We start from the raw sequence: 20,739 nt of genomic DNA on the forward strand, positions 1-20,739 counted from the left end.
TAGAGGGTTGTCCATGCACATGAAGACGGGGGTCGCATGCACACCCTCTTGGTGCGCACCAGAATCCCACATTTTTGCGCATTGAAATTCATACAATACGTAGTTGAGCGCACGGATTCAGAAGGCGGAAAAGTCGTTGGATGATGTTCTTTGTTCTATTTCCAGACACTAGCGTCAATGTATCAGTTCTATGAGTGAAACAGACTAGAACCCACCGAATTCACAATAAGTTGATCAGAAAGCAGACGTTTGATGAGTCACTTGTGAAATGCACACAGCACTATAAGTTGCGGTGGCTCAGACATACGCTACGTCTGTCAAATTTTCGTGCTTTAGGGAGCGCATTGTTTTCCATGCCAAATTTAAAATGTGACGGGAAAATATGAATAAGTAGGAATTCGTGGCACACGAAGGAATAGAGACTATCGGAAAGAGTAACGATATTTTCGGATGACGTCTAAGTCACCGTCCTTCTGCCTTGCCAGACACATTGCCAACCGCTACCTATGGCGATCTTGCTGTCAAGTCCTATCTAGACTATCTCCTTGAGTGTCGAAGTTGTTGGCGACTTGAGTGTATGTGATGGTGGTGGTGGTTCCACTCAATGTTCCTCTTTCTTTCTCACTCCGTTTTGATTTCTGCTACCCCGGTACACTGAGACAGAGCAACACAGTCGTGCATCATTTAGGTACTAGTGTTCTTATACTGGTGTTGATTTCAGTTGTGACGATGAACATGATAAACCGTACCACAAATAGGGGTATAGGGTAAATCTTAAAGAGAAAAATTAAATCCGAGTAAGTTTAAATTCGTAACCTAAAATTTGAAATTCACAGTGCATGTTGTAACAGTGCAGATGAAAGTGCCAAAAATTATGTGAGCATCTGGCGACTGTACTCACATGTTTATACTCGGATAATGCTGTGGAAAGCTCGTCTCGTAAATCGTCTGATTGAAGTTTTGTGTGTAAACTCAGAACAGTTTGTTTGGAGGGATCTTGGTGTTGCTTTTCCAGTGATTGGAGGCATGGTATGGATGATCTTTCACTCTTGACCATCTGGCCTGTGAGAACTAGGGAAAGATAAAACGTTTAGCTAATTAGACCAAGCGGTCACATGGATGGGATTAAGTGGTGTATGGGTAACTGACTTAAAAATCATAGTGATTTCTCTGTACACTGAGAAAACCAGACAGACATCATTAATGCCAAGTCTGCGCAGCNAATTAGACCAGCGGTCACATGGATGGGATTAAGTGGTGTATGGGTAACTGACTTAAAAATCATAGTGATTTCTCTGTACACTGAGAAAACCAGACAGACATCATTAATGCCAAGTCTGCGCAGCTGGAATCCATCCCTTATGCTGAAACAAGATAAGTTGCAGACCTTGCATTGTTGTAATGCACAGTCATCCAAGGAAAACAAATACAACAACGAAAAGGTAGCACAGTGAAGAACACATCGTTTGTCTCATCGCTGCTGCGTGCAGAATTGCACATAAAGTTGTCGATTTTACAACACCAGAGGCTATGAAACTGGCAGTAACGTGGCCAATATTATCCGCTCCACACACGCATACATTCGGTACTGTATGCACTAATTTGTGGCAAACAAGAGTCAACTAAGCACAAAGGAATCATCCCCTATGTTATCAAATTTTAACTGTGTGATTAGAAGTGTAAAATCGAAATGAATACTGACCGTTGCTGAATTCTGATTCAGATATCCCATCAAATAGTGTATCAGGAAGTCAGTACGCTAACAAGATACCGTCATCAGAACTTCTCTGAGTTCCTAGAGAAAACATCTATTAAGAAAGGCACAAATCATCCATCACTACCCCCGAGATACATAAGCCTGGCACACGACGTCCCATATACGATCATAGAAAAGTAGGGTGATTTCTAAGCAGTTCACGCCTTACCAACACTTCTAGTGAAAATTCAAATCAATTTATGGACTATAGTCAATTAGCCGAGGAGTACAGAGAGTGAGAAGCGCGTCTGATAACCTTAATGATTATCGTTGAAACACACGGAACAGTTCTTGTATTCGGCGGTCTTTTGCTTACGGGAATAACAATCTAAAAACTAAAAGCGTTCAGCTGTAGCACCCTTCCGGTGCCTAGCTGCCATGCCACCCGAAGGAAGCACGAGGGCTAGGATACTGCCAGGTTGCCCAAGCCTAGACAGGGTAAGTCGAGTGGCGGAGGTCGGATTCGAACCACGGACCTTCCGGTCAGTAAATTCGCGCTCTAACCACTTGGGGCATCTCTAAAAACTAGGAAAGGTCCAAATCAGGTATATAACACCAACAAAAGTTCTGATGGACAAGACTTCCGATATGCACCGGGTACAGGGAAGAAAGCTTGTAGGGACGGGTTGTATCACTGATTCTTGGAGGGTCTTCGATACAACCGCAGAACTCACCAGGCCTCAGCCCCATCAAAGTTTGGATACATTGGGATACTCTGAATTCTGGGGCATTTCTGAATCCCCCCAAAGTCTATTGTTGAAATTCCTACTGAAAATAGGGACACCGATTACGACTTAAGGAGATAATTAATCCCGCAGAGGGATGAACTGGGTCCCAACTGGTGTGTAGGGGGGAATAAGTTCAGATCCTCAGATCGGGGTAGTGTTGTGCTTTGGTAACAATTCGCGAGGACAGTTCCAACGGTGAAGATTTCTCACGCTCCAAATCGACAGCTTGTCTCAGGCCGGTGTTGTCAGGACGCTAAACCAAGACTTGTTTCGGCAGGCGATTATTGGCTTAATGAAGACATGCCTGTGTGTGAACGTGCCCACAGATAAAAACCGAAATACACTGTTTCGTAAATAAGGTTTAATCCCACCAAACGTTTGTGAGCGAAGACATGCTCGCTACACAAAGCCGAAGCCAGGGGCCATCTTCCTGAGTTTTGAAACCCTTTGTATTAGGATATTCGTTACCTGATGTAGAGAACAAGGACCGCATTCATAAGAGGAATCACCGTCTTTTTTTTCATTTCGGTCAGCCATCATGGACGCAGGGGACGCGGAAGAATGAAAACTTGAAGATGATCTGCTTTCGTTTTGAATGGTAGCTGCAGGCACTGGAAACTAATTTTATTTCGAGCTATGTCTGGAAAAATCTTGGTGGACAGACACTTTGAAATTAGAGACACACTGTTTCTCGCAATGGGTGTACGCTATTAAGAGGTTCCTTGTAATCGGAGCAGATTCGAAGATGCAATCTGGGAAATCACAATTAGCCGATCGGCTGATCACATATAGATAATTAAACTCTTTCAACAAGTTTGATTTATTAAAATAACGGCGAGTGAAGATAACGGTTCGATCCCGAAGAGGAATTCCTATGAAGAAACAATACTCTGCTGAAGAGCCCTTGAAGTACACCCTCTCTCAACCATGACATAGTACAGAATTTCTCAAGTTTGTCCCAATTTCCCCAAAGTAGTCTTTTTTGGGGTTAACTTTAAAAGTATTACCTAACCTCTCACTGACACAAGCAAATCGTCGTTCAGCTGTTGCACCCTTACGGTGCCCAACTGCCATTACACCCGGGGGAAGCACGAGGGCTAGGATACTGCCAGGTTGCCCAAGCATAGACAGGGGAAATCGAGAGGCAGAGGTCGGGTTCGAACCACAGACCTTCCGATCAGCAAATTCGCGCTCTAACCACTTGGGTCATCTCGCCCCCCCCCCTCCCCGACACAAGCAAGCAACAACATGAAGCAACTGCCTCGGTGTGATCTTCACCTACATGGGAATTTCCGTTACATATTATAAGGGTTACAAATCACAGGACTAACAAAAAAAGCTGTACAGTAGTAGTTATTAGCTTAGCTCTGTTACCAGGAAATTATTTACAAGAATGATGCCACTACCGCACAAAAGTCATCAGCTTTTGCATTTTCGCTCCTGTGCAAACAAACTGCTAGCCAACCTCTTATGTCTACTGCTTATTCTTTAGAGATTTGTAAACAGATTATTACGTCTTTGGCTCCGAAGCAATAAATTTAAAGGCTACCGGGACCAGCAACCGGTAGTCATTGGAAACGCGACACAAATTTTCATCGATTCGTTCGTCCTGGCCACTCCCATCTCCTTGTAACCCAAGTCCAGAAGTACAAAACTAAAAGAGAACATAGGAGATTACATTTGGACGCTCGAGTGAGTCCTAGTCTTCGTCAGAAAGACTGTGACATAAGCGGGATCGTAGCTTGTGGAAGGACAAACCGACATCAAATGGTGCAACAGTTTGCGCGAATCGACATAAAACAGTCTGGCCTTTCTGGTTCCGGAAGTGATTCCGTTTTTTTTTACATTCCATCGGAACTCATTCAACTGCACAGAAAGACGTATCAGTCCATAACATCAGTTTGCTGATAGATAGCCAAGAGGTGTGAGGAGTAGGGGTGAACTACTAGGTTGTGAAGTACCATTTAAACCATGCAAGTGTAATGAGAACGCGGACAGTTCCACCTAACATCATAGGGTGCTGTAAATTCGGATGACTTGCATGGGCCTGTGCGCGCCCTTGAAAGCTGGCATGTGAGACACTGAAGGTAGCTGTTTGGTTGCCGAGCATCGTCATGAGAGGGAACCGGAAAGAACCAAAGCCAGGCTCTGATTTACGAAAATCTGCCGTTTTCGTCGTGTCAGTTAGGAAGGTATTCAGAAATCTAGTGTGGTCAATGGATCCCTGACGGCTTGATTGGCACGAATACGAGTCAGCAGACAAACGAACCACCTGTTCTGAATCATATTAAAGTTCAAGTGTTGAGCCGCAGTGCAGAGTGGATACCCAAATCAGTGGGTTCCCTTGGAAAATGCACAGTTGTTTACAGCCTTCGTCGGCAGACAAGTAGAAACTAGTTAATACAAAAGAGGTGACGTGGCAAAACATGTAATCCGTCACTTATCCATGAAGGAAACCGCATTTAGATATGCCATTCACCTGATTTCAGGTGAGTGGTGACTTGGCGTAAGGCTGACGTGGCTTTTCCTGTCAGAAAGGTGAGAATACAAGTGATTATGATTGGGAATTTTATGGAGTGGTCACTATTCGATGGTTGCTCTGAAAGCTCTACGTTGATTCACTCTCCAATACGTAAACTATTATTGAAGCATTTAAAAAAGACCACAAGAACAACTAAGGAGGTTGAAATGATGACCCACAAAAGGTTCATGTAGGCCGAAGAGTGACACCGTGGACGCTAGAAGCTACAATTCTGAAGCAGAGAAGTTTTTGGCACAGTGATATCGCATCTTCGTTGAAAATTCGAAACGCAAACGGCATGCCCCAACCCATCGGTATACTGTATTCGTTCCAAGTGGTCGCAGCAGCGAAGTTCCTCGAAAAATCAGATAACGTAAGCTCCACAGTCAGGGTGCATTGGCGTGTTGAAAAAATGAGGCTTTCAGTTGGATTGCAGCTGTTGTTGAGAGCCTTGGATCAATATTGCATTCAGATTCACACGGCTCTTTCAAGATGCCTGTCGAGTGAGTTAGCTAAACCGTTCGCAATTTTCCGACTATTATTTCGGATAGACCAATTTACTGAGCAACACGGAATGTGACTTTTCTAAGGTACCCAAGTATTGACGGATAAGAACTGTGTTATGGAAGGTACCTAGCTGGTGAGAATAAAAGGACACAGTTCTACCATTCCGAAGGGACCACATTCAGTAGGTATTTTGGAACCTCCTTTCAGAATACTATTTTCGTAGATCTACTTAAGGTAGCTTGGTAAACATCCTTCAGTTGAACCACATTTCGGAGTGACGTCTATTTGCCATTAGGTAAGTCATTCATAAGACAGAGAATTAGTTTCAGTATCTGAAAGGCCGTTTTCATCCACTGAATGTTGCGATTAACGAGTTAACATATCTGCAGATTTAAAAAGTTTGTGGGCTTATCCAGATTTAATACTTCCAGACAGTCGCTGCGGGATACTACACGTCCGAGATAAACTGCTGTGCGTCTGAGAACCTATGGTAATGGGGATGTAAGCGACCAAACCAGCTGATGCGGATAAGCCTGGAAGCAAAATATACAAAAAATGCATACCACATCAAATTACTCACCAGGCTGGAGTTATACAAAAGTACGTCTATTAATGACTAAAGTCTTTGTTATGCTAACATCGTGACCAAGACAATGCCACGTAGAGGCTAACCAATGGCACACAAACACCGGGGACGGTAAATAAGCGTCTGTGAAGCACCAGACTGATATCAAACTAATAATCAAATCGCTGATGCTTCCGGGGGGGGGACAACAGGGACTGAGATAGTACTCGGTTATCTGAACTGTGTATGGTGTTTGCCAAAGTAGAACTCGAACGAAGAACCAACCGGCCAGTAACCCGTACCTTAATGTCTGAGCCACCTATAGCTGGCCGGACTGATATAGTTACACCTTTCTATTCGAAAGGGATTGTTTTCTTAAAAAACAAATTTGTACACAAACAACTGATGGATACTCAAACTTATAACGACCCAAGCATCTTTTGCGATGAGCCGAAAGTAGGGTTAAAACCAAAATGGGCTTTGATTTGTTATCAAATATGATGGATACTTATGGTCAGTAGACAAGTCCTGTGTGTTGATACGCCGTCAGAGTATCAGCAGAGGAAATCGATTCGAATGGTCGGCAACCAATCCACAAATACGCAACAGTTGAAACCATAGAAAAGGAAAAGTTCTGCCTCTCTAGACACGTCATCCAAAGACGTGTTCCTGAGGATAAGTTTAAAGATTAATACACTGGTATATTGATCACCAAAACCGTGGTAGGTTTGACGGGACCCTTCACAGCAGTTCACATGAAAATGCACCATGAGAATTCAGGACTCTGGTACAATGTACAACCCAGTATTAGAGTAAGAACTTTTGAACAGCTGCTATCCCACGCCCTGTGTGGCATGACAAATAAATCTTCTAACTTCGAAACACAGTCAGACAAAGATGAGAGATCGATACTGAACAACATACAAGGTGAAAATCATATTGAGTGGGTGGACGCAATCATACATCACAAAAGTCTAGTGATGCAGTTTCATTGTGGTCGTTTTAAGACAGTGTGATGTCGTCCAAAGTTCGCTAGAAGACCGACAACCGTGGCCTTGTTTCAGGAGAGAAAGGTACGCTGGTCCAACTAGGTGAACTAAACCACAAACCTAGGGACCAATCGCAAAGCGAGTCCAAATTCGAATTATCATATAGAGAATGAAGATGCGTTGTCAAAACACAACGCAAACAAAGATAGTGGTTTCAGAAACGTCTGCTTACCTAGCCAGAATCCAAAAAACAGCTCCGGTTACACAAATGTGGAATATCAGTTACGACAGAGAAGCATTTGAATACGATACGTCTCCGATACAAGATGTACGGAGATAGAGAGAAGACCAATGTTTATAGGTAAAAAGCAGAAAAACTACTTAGTGAGCCTCGGCTGTGGTGAAATTTTCAACAGAAAAGCTCATGAAATGCACGAACTTATAACACATTTTTTCTTAGATCTCTTGTCGAACTTTTCACTCTGCGCACCGGCAAAAGGAGTTTTGCGGAATACAGTCTAAAGAAGACTAATGCTACTGGGACATCGTGACTACGAGATGCCACAGTCAATCAACCCCGTCCACCTTGGCAGTCCCCGGATTAGCCACCATGACGCTATAAGCTATCCACTAATGTCCTAGCAACCAAAACCTGCCAACAAGTTCAACCACTGGAATTACGCTAATGTTGGAGTTTTGCGAATACAGTCTAAAGAAGACTAATGCTACTGGGACATCGTGACTACGAGATGCCACAGTCAATCAACCCCGTCCACCTTGGCAGTCCCCGGATTAGCCACCATGACGCTATAAGCTATCCACTAATGTCCTAGCAACCAAAACCTGCCAACAAGTTCAACCACTGGAATTACGCTAATGTTATCAGTGACTCGATGTCACAAAACCATCGTTGGTCTTTTAAACAATATACTCCAGTGCGTCAACATTGTCCTCCTGAAAGGCAATGGAGGGTTGTAATGGCAGCAATACGGTGAACTTGGGCAGCAGGAGCGACGGCGAATGGCAACGGAGATGTTTACTATACCGGAAGTTTGTTACTAACCCGCATGGTCATTCCGTCTTATGTTCACAAACCACTAGCAGCCGTCGTTGCATTGCCATGCAATACACCATCACATTCATCTTCGATTAATGCTTTGGATTTGAGGAACGCAGTTCCTGAGTGTGCTAACAGACGTGGATGGTTCAAGGCTGTTCGTTGCCAGCAGCTTAATGCTGTCATTAAACTACACCCAGCTGACAGTATGCACTCCGTAGTCAATGTCTGTGGCATAAATCTATCCGAAAAGCTTCTCTGCTCAGTGGAGGCTTTCATGAGACCTTTACAAAGGCATTGTTTCCTGACTGAAACCAGCCGACAAAAAACTGACCAACATCACGATACATGGGCAACAAGTTATCTTACAAACGTTCTTTTCAGCGGCTACTTGTGTTTAGAGTAGTTTCACGAATTTGGTTGCAGAAACGAACAACCTGACGTTATCCTTAATTGTGTAAAATCGTAAAATTGTGCTTGCTACATATTCAACTTCGTACTCGGGGTAAAAACTATTCACGTGAGGTTCTGCCTTTTCCTGAGAAATAGTAAGTCCGACGTTCATAAGCTGAGATTTACTCTTCAAACGCTATCGATTATTCCTTTCTGTGTGGAAATCTTCCAAGACAGATCACAATAGGACAATGGGGTGTTTGGTCTCTTCTCTGGATGGCCTTCCTCCAGAGGGATCGCACAGAAAAACATGCCTGACAGGAAGGATTGATGTGCGCTTTAAAATAAAGTTTCCCCTCATTGAAGATGTCATCACTGAGGAGTTGTACGGCGTGACAAATTGGGTCATTGTACTATATAATGCGTTCTGTTTCAATGTTCACTTAATGATATAAAGTGAAGGGCAACAATGTCTTGCACCGGGGTGCCGAGAAGATGCTACAACTGAATTATCTATTCATTTAAAAAAATATGGCTGTGTATGGTCAAAATTTTCGGGAATAAAATTTTTTTCCGGACTCAGTGGATAATCCTGCCAGAGTTAACGCTGCACCCATCGTGGATGTGCCGGTTATCTCGTCCTTCCAATCAGAATAATTCGTGCCCTGAAACAGACACAAGTCAAATACAACAAGTCTCATCTATGGTCTTGATGCACATCATATAAACACTATGCTATTTTCGAGTGTTATCCACAGGTGATAGCTGCATGTCTATCACTGACAGATCTATGTGCTGAGCTCTTAATAGAAACTACTCAGAACAAACCAGTTTGACCGATAGTAACCGTAATATGCAAGCTATGATCTAGAGGGGTTGTGAATGCCAAATGGGAATCGCTTACTGAGTGATATGTCTTGAAAAAAGGGAGCGTCATGCTACGAACCGGCGTGGAGAAAGATCAATGAAAACTCGTGATCCTTAGGGCATCCCGTGCAAAATGGCACTACAGACTAAGTAAAAACCCATGAAAACCCAGTGCGACTGCAAAATAATGCAAGTGAAGAAGTTTTCTACTATGATTTACTGTGATGCCGAAACTAAACAACAAAACAATATGAACAATTATAGTCAGAGCTGGTAGGATTGCTACCCACGGAGGGGAGTTGAACGGCTGATCCGGGGTATACTAATTGACAAATTCTTCGACAGCTCATCAGCGGTTTCTTCCTTTTTGGGCCTCGTTAAGCCCCCGTGTTTTCGTCAGCGTTGCCTTCTTATCGAACACAAAACTGTACGCCAAAGGGAAACTACACTCATTCGCAAATTGATTAGGTGTTAACCGAAGACCCTTCTGTGGTATTGAGTTAACGCCCAAGTAATTTGCAAGTAAGTATAGACCGTCAGTTGCGTATAGTTTGGTGTTCAAGTACAGGCTAAGGTTGATGGAAACTGGGGTCTATGCTTACCTGTTGGGACCCGAAAAAGACGAAACCGACAGTGAGCGGGAAGATTTTCCAACCACTCATGTGTCTAATAAAAAGCCATGCTATGAAGAGCAAGAATGACAGACTGACAGGATGATGGACTGGTTTTCAGGTGTGACTAGGCCACATCTTCCCTGGAACAGACCGGTTATACAGTCAGTTTTTGGTTTGACCATGTAGGCCAAACCGAACCTATGCTGTAGGAGCGAAAAGCAGTGTACAAAAGTTTTCCCTGTCGAGAATCACCTCATAAATCTTTTGAGATTCGAAACTGCAGCCATCTAGATAGGAATTCAAACGCTACCATTAAGCCGTGGTTGAGCAGTATCGTAATAAGAACGATAGTTCAGCTGTGGTGCCACTACAATTAAAAAACACCACTCATCCATGAATAGTAGTGAATCATCTTGCGTGATGTTGGCTTACTCATTGAGTAGCAACTTCTCACACGTATGTCAAACTCAACTTGGTTAATCAACCTCTCCCCCCCCCCCCCACAGAGTTTTCGTCAGTAAATGTTACCAAAAAAGGGGACGAAATTCCGTGTCTTAATTATCCATGACCTGTGAGAGTTAGAAGTCTTTCAGGAAAAGGCACATGCTTTGAGACCAGGAATTGACTCACAGGATTGTATGCCGCCAATAAAAGCAGTGTTTTCATAATGCGATGCTCGCTTGCTCGATGCCATTTTTCCGTTTTCTCAATCCTTCGGCTTCTGTATGCATGGTCTTTGGTCTGTGCAATAAACCAGACAGCTTAGCTGCGAAAATTTCATCACCAATCGAGGTGACATCATCAGCGCATGGTTGTATGGCGATGCATCAGTGGTTGCACTGGCAAACCACTACACAACCGATGATGCCACCTTTGCTGATGAAAAGTTGGAACAAACTAAAAACCATTTATGATACAAAAAAATGCGAACATTCTGGTAATGCACTACTCATAAAGTTGCTGAAAACTCCTCGACAGCCCACGACCGGTTTCGCCCTTCTTAGGACTCATCAGATGGGCGCAGTCACCTCATGTTCTACTTGAAACCAAATTGCACGAGATTAGCGAATATACACTCATTTACAGACTAATTTCATTTTCCGAGAGACTCACCTGGAACCCAGCTGAATCTCTCCGTCTTGATGTTTCCAAGCAACTGAATGTCGTGGGCTGTCAAGGCGTTTTCAGCAACCTTATTAGTAGTGCATTACCAATATATATATATATATATATATATATATATATATATAGATATAGATATAGATATATATAGGCTGCGCAAGAAATAACGATCTATTAGCACATTAACGACCCATTAGCGCACCAACATTCTTCTTAAGAGTAAGCTAGTGTGAGCAGTGCTACGTTCTACGCGTAATTGGATCGGTCACTTACCCAGTGGTTGTTAATCATTATGCAAAAGAACATTAAGATGGGAATCATATGTGTATCTGGTTGCACCACGATCCCATACTAAAAACTTCGAATGAAGAGTATACTCCGATTCATCTAAAAGGAACCCAAGCTACCTATAAGAAAATGCTTGCGTGAAACATTGAGGGATGCCATCCAAGAGCACCTTCGTCATACTGCCCACAAACCGATAGTAGTAGAAGCAAACAAAAACTGAAACAGACTTAACAACTGCATCCAGTACCCAGTAATCTGCCTATTCATTCTGGTAGCTGAGTCAACAGCTTGCTGGTGACAGGAATTGCTTTGGCTTGAGCAGTTGGACCCGAAAAAGTGGACAGTTGCTATCCGTTTTATATTTCACTGCGGGTAACGGACTCCACGGTAGAAAGATTATTATAACTTCTGCCGGGGTCCCCTACATTCCTAAACACCCATGCTTCATCTCTTTTTGCGGCACTAAGCAATCGGAGGGGCACACAAATCGCTAAAATAAAGTTGACCATATTCAATCATAGCCCGAAATACGTCTACGTTAGATTTTCGGGGGCATCGCAACTCCTATTGTCAACCTACTGTCCAGTATTTGCCAAAAGGCGGATAAACGATTGGTGAAAGAAATGATAATAACACATGTATTACTTTTCCCCATATTTGTAATAGTTGTGTAATACACTGTATGTGTGCATTAGTTTGGCGCCGGAAAACCATTCAAAACATGTCTTTTTATTCTAATGGGCTTAATCGGTAGGCAGCTTCGACTGAGCAGTCTTGCGCTATGTGGAATCTTATGGGGAGCACTCACAATTTCTGCATACATGCGTCACCCCTCAATTTGGGACATTCAGGCCTCAGGTGAGTCTACCCAAACACATCTAGTTGCTGCATCCGTATGCATTATGGGGAGTAAGTGCCCGAAACCGCTGAAATGTCACAAAATGTTGCGAGGTACGAAAAATCATTATGATGACCAAAACAGGTTAACGCGATATTGCGGACACAGTACCTCTTACTGAGTCATACAAAGCGATCTGTTTTGAATCGCAAATTTCGAATTTCAATATAACATCGGTCACTTCTTGGTCCGTAAATACTGTTCCTTCGAAAGATGGGGTGATTCGCAGTCCCCTTGAGCGAGTCGAATAACGGTGTGTGGTTGGAATTTGGACAAAAATAAAATATTTGGCTCATGAATTTCACAGGGATATAGTCAGTTGAGTGGCACTAGATTGGAAGCAGTTGGTTATTTTGTATAATTAAGTGACCTTTGGCTGTCTCGGACAGTCGAAATGGGTTATGGTTTTCCAAGGAGAAAACGCGACTATACACATCATCCACCTCATAAAAATGTCATTATACAATGATGGTTTTTTATTAGATTGGATACCATAGACTGAAGTTGAGCCACACAGTGAATGTCTGGGTAATCATGGCGAGAAAAGTGTATGAAAGTAACCAGGTCTATCATATGATCGGTCATTTGAAAGCGAAAACCCCACAGAATTGATAAAATTAGTTTGAAACATTGATGCAAATTGGATAACAAAAGTTCCCGAAAACGAAGTATTTCAATGACTAACCGTAAAGGACCACAAACAGCACTGACACATCGTTACGCTCCCTAAGAGCACACTGGTAATATCACCTCGACTGGTGGTGAAACGTTCGCAATCAAATTGCGCAGCTCAGCGAACAATCCAATGACCAGAAAGGATGTAGTGTTTTCTATCCACGTTATCAGTTTTTTTGCCTCCTTTGCTCGTCATAGTGTGTCGTCTCACATGCCGTACAATAATCTTGAAGTGCGCATTTAACAGCAAGACTTCAGAACTCAGTATCTAACTACTTCAACCTTAGGGAATCTGAGCTGAAAGAGAGTAGAGATGTGTCGGGATAACAGATGGTTGTGGCAACACTGAACCCAACTGATTTCATCCTGAACTATTCACCGATCTAATTCAGTGACTGGTTGTATTTCATTAAAGAAGGGCTGGGTCATTAAATCGAGCGTAAAGTCGATAGCTCGTGATATATCGTGCTTATAGACGAACACTGCTGTCTATCCAAGCGATAGCGTCCTTGAAGATCGAAAGCTGTTCTGACTGTGTCTCTGTTATTTCCAATACAGATATCTAATATGTGACACGCTGCAACCTGGTTAGTCACTTCAGTATCACAAAAATGGTGATGAATCGGGGGCGATGACCCTTGTTGGTTTGATAGCAACTGTTTTAAGGTTCGTACGATGTAAGCAGGACTCGAAAAGGATGCGGGGACAGTTACATGCTATTGAGGTACAGTAAGAGGTCGGAATGAATTCTTCAGTTTCGGTAACCGATAGGATCACTCTAATTTAGCTCGAATTAAAAGTAATTACGCCTTGTTCGGGTTCAGATATTTCTCCCCGCATCCTTCTCCGTAGTTCACAATATAAATAAGAGCATTAGGAAAAGGGGCAAACTTCTAAAATCCATCGGTTTTGGTCTCTTGGGTATTTGCTCATGTTTTCGCCCTATTTAGGGTTCGTGGGCGACGATGGAACCACAATGGAAACTAGTCAAACCGGTGACGTTAGACTCTACCAGGAACCATAACTCACCCTCACGTGCGCAAATAACTAAGAAATCGAAACCGTTACGTTCTGGTGATTTTCAGAAGAAAAAGGGTCTGTCATTTCAGAAGGCATGTTCAGTATATTTGGTCACAAGTCACAAGTTGACATGAGGAGCAGCTGACTTATTGATGGACCAAGTCCTGTGCTTAAACGTATTGAGTGAGCTGTTGACAAGAGAAGGCAATCACGTAGGTAACGTGACTAATGTGGGATTCCGTTACAGAACAGCTTGGTAAACAACTGATGGTTTTTCATTTGGGCAACGTTTCGCTTTTGACACAAAAGTTTCATCGGACCAAGTGGGTAAGTCACCAAGTCGGCCAAGTTTTAAAGCAAACGGAGAACTAATCAGTAAGGCATATTCAGATTACCGTACATTACAAATATACACATGTATCGCGATATCTCGAATATCGTAGCGACTGAAACATGAGGCGGCCTGGTGCAGCACATTAAGCTGCCTGAAAACATCACACACGAGAGATTCGTCTGGGTTCCAGGTGAGTCTCTCTTAAAAAATTAGTTTGAAAATGAGTTTCAAATTAGTTCCGACTGGCTCTGGTTCCTTTATCTTTCACTTCAGGGTGCTTCAGTTGATGAGTCACCTCGGGTGGCTCTGGTTCATCTTTCACTTCAGGGTGCTTCAGTTGATGAGTCACCTCGGGTGCCAATAGTAGATTCCGTTGGTCTTTATGGGGTTGAGTGAGTCGCTTGTCGATTCGCCTCGGCCATCAGTTTCTGTGACGTGGACCTCAAAACCTCAATAGTTTCTAAATCCATTTTATGTGGTGTGTGCCATGCCATGCCCGCAACTGCCGAGTGTTTCAGTGACGCTTGATATTCATCTGTGTTTCTCGGTGACTTGCTTATTTTCCTCCTATTCTCTCCAACTCTGGTGTGAAGTTACCTGGCTGTTTGTCCTACATAGACCTTAGTGCATCCGTTACACTAAATTTTGTAGACACAGCCCCGGGTCGTGTGTCCTGGGAGGCGACCTTTCAATTGTACCAATGCAAAGTGCAGTGTTTCCCCTCTGAAAAGCTACTCTTATGTTAGCCGTGTTTAGAATCCTTCGAATGACCTCCGATATCCCTGGTTTATACGGGATAATAGCAGTCCTAATCCATTCCCTGTTGGGTTTCGCTACCGGTACCAACACCCTTCGCAACTGACGCCTAATCAACCTAGCCGGATATCCACTACCCCGAATTTTCTTCTTAACTTCAATTTGGGCACTTCGTCTGTGCACAGGGCCGTTACACGCCTAAACACTGATGAGGCAACACTGGCGAATACCGACTTCGGATAGGCAGACAAGAAGTTCAAAACTGCTCCGGTGTCGGTTGGCTTCTCATACACAGTAGTCTTTGGTCCCCCGGCCTTATTTATCGTACAGTTTAAAAAGGACAGTGTACCTGTGCCAGTTGTGTACTGTGTCAGAGGTTGACTCTATCTCCACACTAAATTTGATGTGTGGACTCACTTCATTCAGATAGTCGTGAAACTCATTGAACTTCTCTCGTTTCATCAAGACGAGGGTTGGTGGTTCGAACCCGACCTCTGCCTCTCGATTTCCCCTGTCTAGACTTGGGCAACCTGGCAGTATCCTAGCACTCGTGCTTCCTTCTGATGGCATGGCAGTCAGGTACCGAAAGGGTGCTACAGCTGAACGAAACCTAGGGGTGGTTCTTCAACTTCTAACGCACCAATTCAGGGCGCACACCCTACAGTCAGCTAAATATTCTCTTCTACTAAGGCACTGGCGACTAAATGTCTGGAGGTATTTTAGGGGCTAGGCTGAGATTGCTTTGAATCCATTGCTCTTTAAATTAAGTGGGCTTCTTTTCTGAAACCATAAAGATACAAGTTGGCAAATATTGATCAAGACATCATAACGTGCTCAGTGACTTCATCACCTATCGCGGTGACAGCTTCTTTTGCTACCAAGATACGTAAACAGATCGGTAAACCAAACCCTCTAACCTAAGAATTTGTACGAGGAACAACGAGACAAAACATACAAGAATTTCACAGAGCATGCAGAAACCGAGGACTACTTCCAACGTCCTATCAAGAGCAGAATGTGCAGACCAACGATCATCTAACGACAAAACAACGTCGTCTGCATAATTTTCGTCCACAAATCTTACTTTACTTTGATCCCTAGATAAATGAACGCTTGAATTGTGCAGCTCATGAAGGTCTCAATGGAAAAAACAACGAAAATACCTGCAATTCCTACGTCAAGAATGCTCCAAGGTGGTGACTCTTCATATGGAAGAGATTAAAGAGCAACAGAGGAGAGCTTTCACGATGGTTACCGCCAAATTCTAATCAAGCGAAGTCAAGAGAAGTCTTATGCACCTAAAAATGAATGTTCACAAGGACTTACAGACTGTGTCTACGTCCCCCTCCCGCTGTTACACACAATGATTTCAACTAACGCTGCGGGAGAGTCAAACAGTGCAAGGATAAAAGCCTATTGCTCTCGCTACAGGTATAAAACGGTTACGAAAGCGACCGACTATGATATTCTCCAGGACTAAGTTAGTGCGACTTGTTTCTGCCATCTCGACTTCTCAGTGTTGATGACATTCATCTTACATAGAAAAAACACGGTGTGCATTGAACAACGGTTGGTAACTGGTTGATTTGGGGGAGAGAACGTCATCAATCTAATCCTGCATCCTGTTCGAGTTTTCTTGCATGTTTGTTCCAGATGACCACAAAACCAGAAAAATTGGACACATGATAGATTACACCAAACAACGAGTAATTTCTAAGACATCAAGGCACCACGCAGCAGAGTCCAGTACCATATGGAGCAAATGATAGTTGACCAGGTTTTGAATCCACAGTTTTTTTAAGGAACTACTCGCCTCATGTCTTCGTGTGTGATGGGTTGAGGTAAAGCAAAAGTTGCTAGGCAATAACACAAGAAGAACAACATGAACAAGCCTAATCCGCACAACTCGGATCGATTGACGGACCACACATGTGTCATACAGGAACTCAAGTAAACGCATAGACCACTGCTTACGTTGTACAATTGATCAACACCTGAGCAACAACAGTTGGCCCAGAAAAATAAATTTTACAGCCAATGGGGAAGATCGCCATCAGACATGGTCGCAGTCAAAATCGGTAGCAGTTACCAAAATCGTATCGAAGAAAAACCTGATAAGAGATATGATCGATCTTGCAAACCGGCTGGTTTCATCCAGAACGAATATATCGCTGATCGGTGGTGCACTTTCAAGCATAGCTACCGAGAAAACCGGCAGAAGCACGCGGACTGAGGTGTTATCAGGTGGCACAATCCAAAACGCCAATAGTAGATTCCGTTGGTCTTTATGGGGTTGAGTGCTGCGACAATTTTGTTGGGGGGGAGGGAAGATGGGTGAAGTAGAATTCAAATGATCACTACATCTCCTGATAACCGCACACCAACACGCGTCAGATCGACTGGTCCAAAACCATTCACACGGCTGCCAGTTCCACTCCTATTTTGTTAACACTGTGATGCTTGTCGATTTCTACCGCCTCGGCCATCAGTTTCTGTGACGTGGACCTCAAAACCTCAATAGTTTCTAAATCCATTTTATGTGGTGTGTGCCATGCGTGCTCCGCAACTGCCGAGTGTTTCAGTGACGCTTGATATTCATCTGTGTTTCTCGGTGACTTGCTTATTTTCCTCCTATTCTCTCCAACTCTGGTGTGAAGTTACCTGGCTGTTTGTCCTACATAGACCTTAGTGCATCCGTTACACTAAATTTTGTAGACACAGCCCCGGGTCGTGTGTCCTGGGAGGCGACCTTTCAATTGTACCAATGCAAAGTGCAGTGTTTCCCCTCTGAAAAGCTACTCTTATGTTAGCCGTGTTTAGAATCCTTCGAATGACCTCCGATATCCCTGGTTTATACGGGATAATAGCAGTCCTAATCCATTCCCTGTTGGGTTTCGCTACCGGTACCAACACCCTTCGCAACTGACGCCTAATCAACCTAGCCGGATATCCACTACCCCGAATTTTCTTCTTAACTTCAATTTGGGCACTTCGTCTGTGCACAGGGCCGTTACACGCCTAAACACTGATGAGGCAACACTGGCGAATACCGACTTCGGATAGGCAGACAAGAAGTTCAAAACTGCTCCGGTGTCGGTTGGCTTCTCATACACAGTAGTCTTTGGTCCCCCGGCCTTATTTATCGTACAGTTTAAAAAGGACAGTGTACCTGTGCCAGTTGTGTACTGTGTCAGAGGTTGACTCTATCTCCACACTAAATTTGATGTGTGGACTCACTTCATTCAGATAGTCGTGAAACTCATTGAACTTCTCTCGTTTCATCAAGACGAGGGTTGGTGGTTCGAACCCGACCTCTGCCTCTCGATTTCCCCTGTCTAGACTTGGGCAACCTGGCAGTATCCTAGCACTCGTGCTTCCTTCTGATGGCATGGCAGTCAGGTACCGAAAGGGTGCTACAGCTGAACGAAACCTAGGGGTGGTTCTTCAACTTCTAACGCACCAATTCAGGGCGCACACCCTACAGTCAGCTAAATATTCTCTTCTACTAAGGCACTGGCGACTAAATGTCTGGAGGTATTTTAGGGGCTAGGCTGAGATTGCTTTGAATCCATTGCTCTTTAAATTAAGTGGGCTTCTTTTCTGAAACCATAAAGATACAAGTTGGCAAATATTGATCAAGACATCATAACGTGCTCAGTGACTTCATCACCTATCGCGGTGACAGCTTCTTTTGCTACCAAGATACGTAAACAGATCGGTAAACCAAACCCTCTAACCTAAGAATTTGTATGAGGAACAACGAGACAAAACATACAAGAATTTCACAGAGCATGCAGAAACCGAGGACTACTTCCAACGTCCTATCAAGAGCAGAATGTGCAGACCAACGATCATCTAACGACAAAACAACGTCGTCTGCATAATTTTCGTCCACAAATCTTACTTTACTTTGATCCCTAGATAAATGAACGCTTGAATTGTGCAGCTCATGAAGGTCTCAATGGAAAAAACAACGAAAATACCTGCAATTCCTACGTCAAGAATGCTCCAAGGTGGTGACTCTTCATATGGAAGAGATTAAAGAGCAACAGAGGAGAGCTTTCACGATGGTTACCGCCAAATTCTAATCAAGCGAAGTCAAGAGAAGTCTTATGCACCTAAAAATGAATGTTCACAAGGACTTACAGACTGTGTCTACGTCCCCCTCCCGCTGTTACACACAATGATTTCAACTAACGCTGCGGGAGAGTCAAACAGTGCAAGGATAAAAGCCTATTGCTCTCGCTACAGGTATAAAACGGTTACGAAAGCGACCGACTATGATATTCTCCAGGACTAAGTTAGTGCGACTTGTTTCTGCCATCTCGACTTCTCAGTGTTGATGACATTCATCTTACATAGAAAAAACACGGTGTGCATTGAACAACGGTTGGTAACTGGTTGATTTGGGGGAGAGAACGTCATCAATCTAATCCTGCATCCTGTTCGAGTTTTCTTGCATGTTTGTTCCAGATGACCACAAAACCAGAAAAATTGGACACATGATAGATTACACCAAACAACGAGTAATTTCTAAGACATCAAGGCACCACGCAGCAGAGTCCAGTACCATATGGAGCAAATGATAGTTGACCAGGTTTTGAATCCACAGTTTTTTTAAGGAACTACTCGCCTCATGTCTTCGTGTGTGATGGGTTGAGGTAAAGCAAAAGTTGCTAGGCAATAACACAAGAAGAACAACATGAACAAGCCTAATCCGCACAACTCGGATCGATTGACGGACCACACATGTGTCATACAGGAACTCAAGTAAACGCATAGACCACTGCTTACGTTGTACAATTGATCAACACCTGAGCAACAACAGTTGGCCCAGAAAAATAAATTTTACAGCCAATGGGGAAGATCGCCATCAGACATGGTCGCAGTCAAAATCGGTAGCAGTTACCAAAATCGTATCGAAGAAAAACCTGATAAGAGATATGATCGATCTTGCAAACCGGCTGGTTTCATCCAGAACGAATATATCGCTGATCGGTGGTGCACTTTCAAGCATAGCTACCGAGAAAACCGGCAGAAGCACGCGGACTGAGGTGTTATCAGGTGGCACAATCCAAAACATTTATTCGCTACCTTGAAAACATTGTATGGTGTGAATAATAAGTCAGTCGCCCTACTTACCGTCCAAAAGCCAATAAGGAACTTAGTGTAATCGCAGGGAAGTGTCCGTAAAAAGTTTCAGAGTATCGAACTAAAGAAATCAAGTAATCATGTGAAAATAATATCAAGAAACTCCGTGACAAAAATAGACAAAAACGGATAGCATTCGGGAAACATAAATACGAGAGGAATGAGAGCTGAAAGAAGACTAAACTAAAAAGCAATCTTTATTTTTCCTGAACTCATGAATATGGAATCAAAGTTAAACAATGAGCTGTGAAGCCAGCCAAGTTACAGGGAATAGTGTTTTAGAAACTAGAACGGCAGGCAAAATATCTAGTAGGACTTGGTAACTCCGTAGTATGTTATGATGAGGAAATGATTCATGCATGATTGGGAGCTGACGGAGAGACTAAATTAGAAAACCTGGATATTGATAGAAATAAGGACAACTATATATATATATATATATATATATATATATATATATATTATTTTATCTCTGATGTCAAATTTGGACGCAACTTG

At 43.2% G+C, this 20,739-nt stretch overlaps 1 protein-coding gene across 1 annotated transcript in view; it reads right to left on the reverse strand.

The window, feature by feature from the left end:
• T265_02697 (hypothetical protein) overlaps window positions 1-20,739 on the reverse strand; it is a gene marked incomplete at both ends in the record, with an annotated part of 113,238 nt that overhangs the window by 88,650 nt on the left and 3,849 nt on the right. The window contains one exon of the mRNA XM_009166999.1: window positions 902-1,071. Coding sequence (XP_009165263.1) covers window positions 902-1,071 — 170 coding nt within the window. The remainder of the gene's footprint in view (window positions 1-901; window positions 1,072-20,739) is intronic.

This window comes from Opisthorchis viverrini, assembly GCF_000715545.1.
Source record: "Opisthorchis viverrini unplaced genomic scaffold opera_v5_34, whole genome shotgun sequence".
NCBI classification, from domain to species: Eukaryota; Metazoa; Platyhelminthes; class Trematoda; order Opisthorchiida; family Opisthorchiidae; genus Opisthorchis; species Opisthorchis viverrini.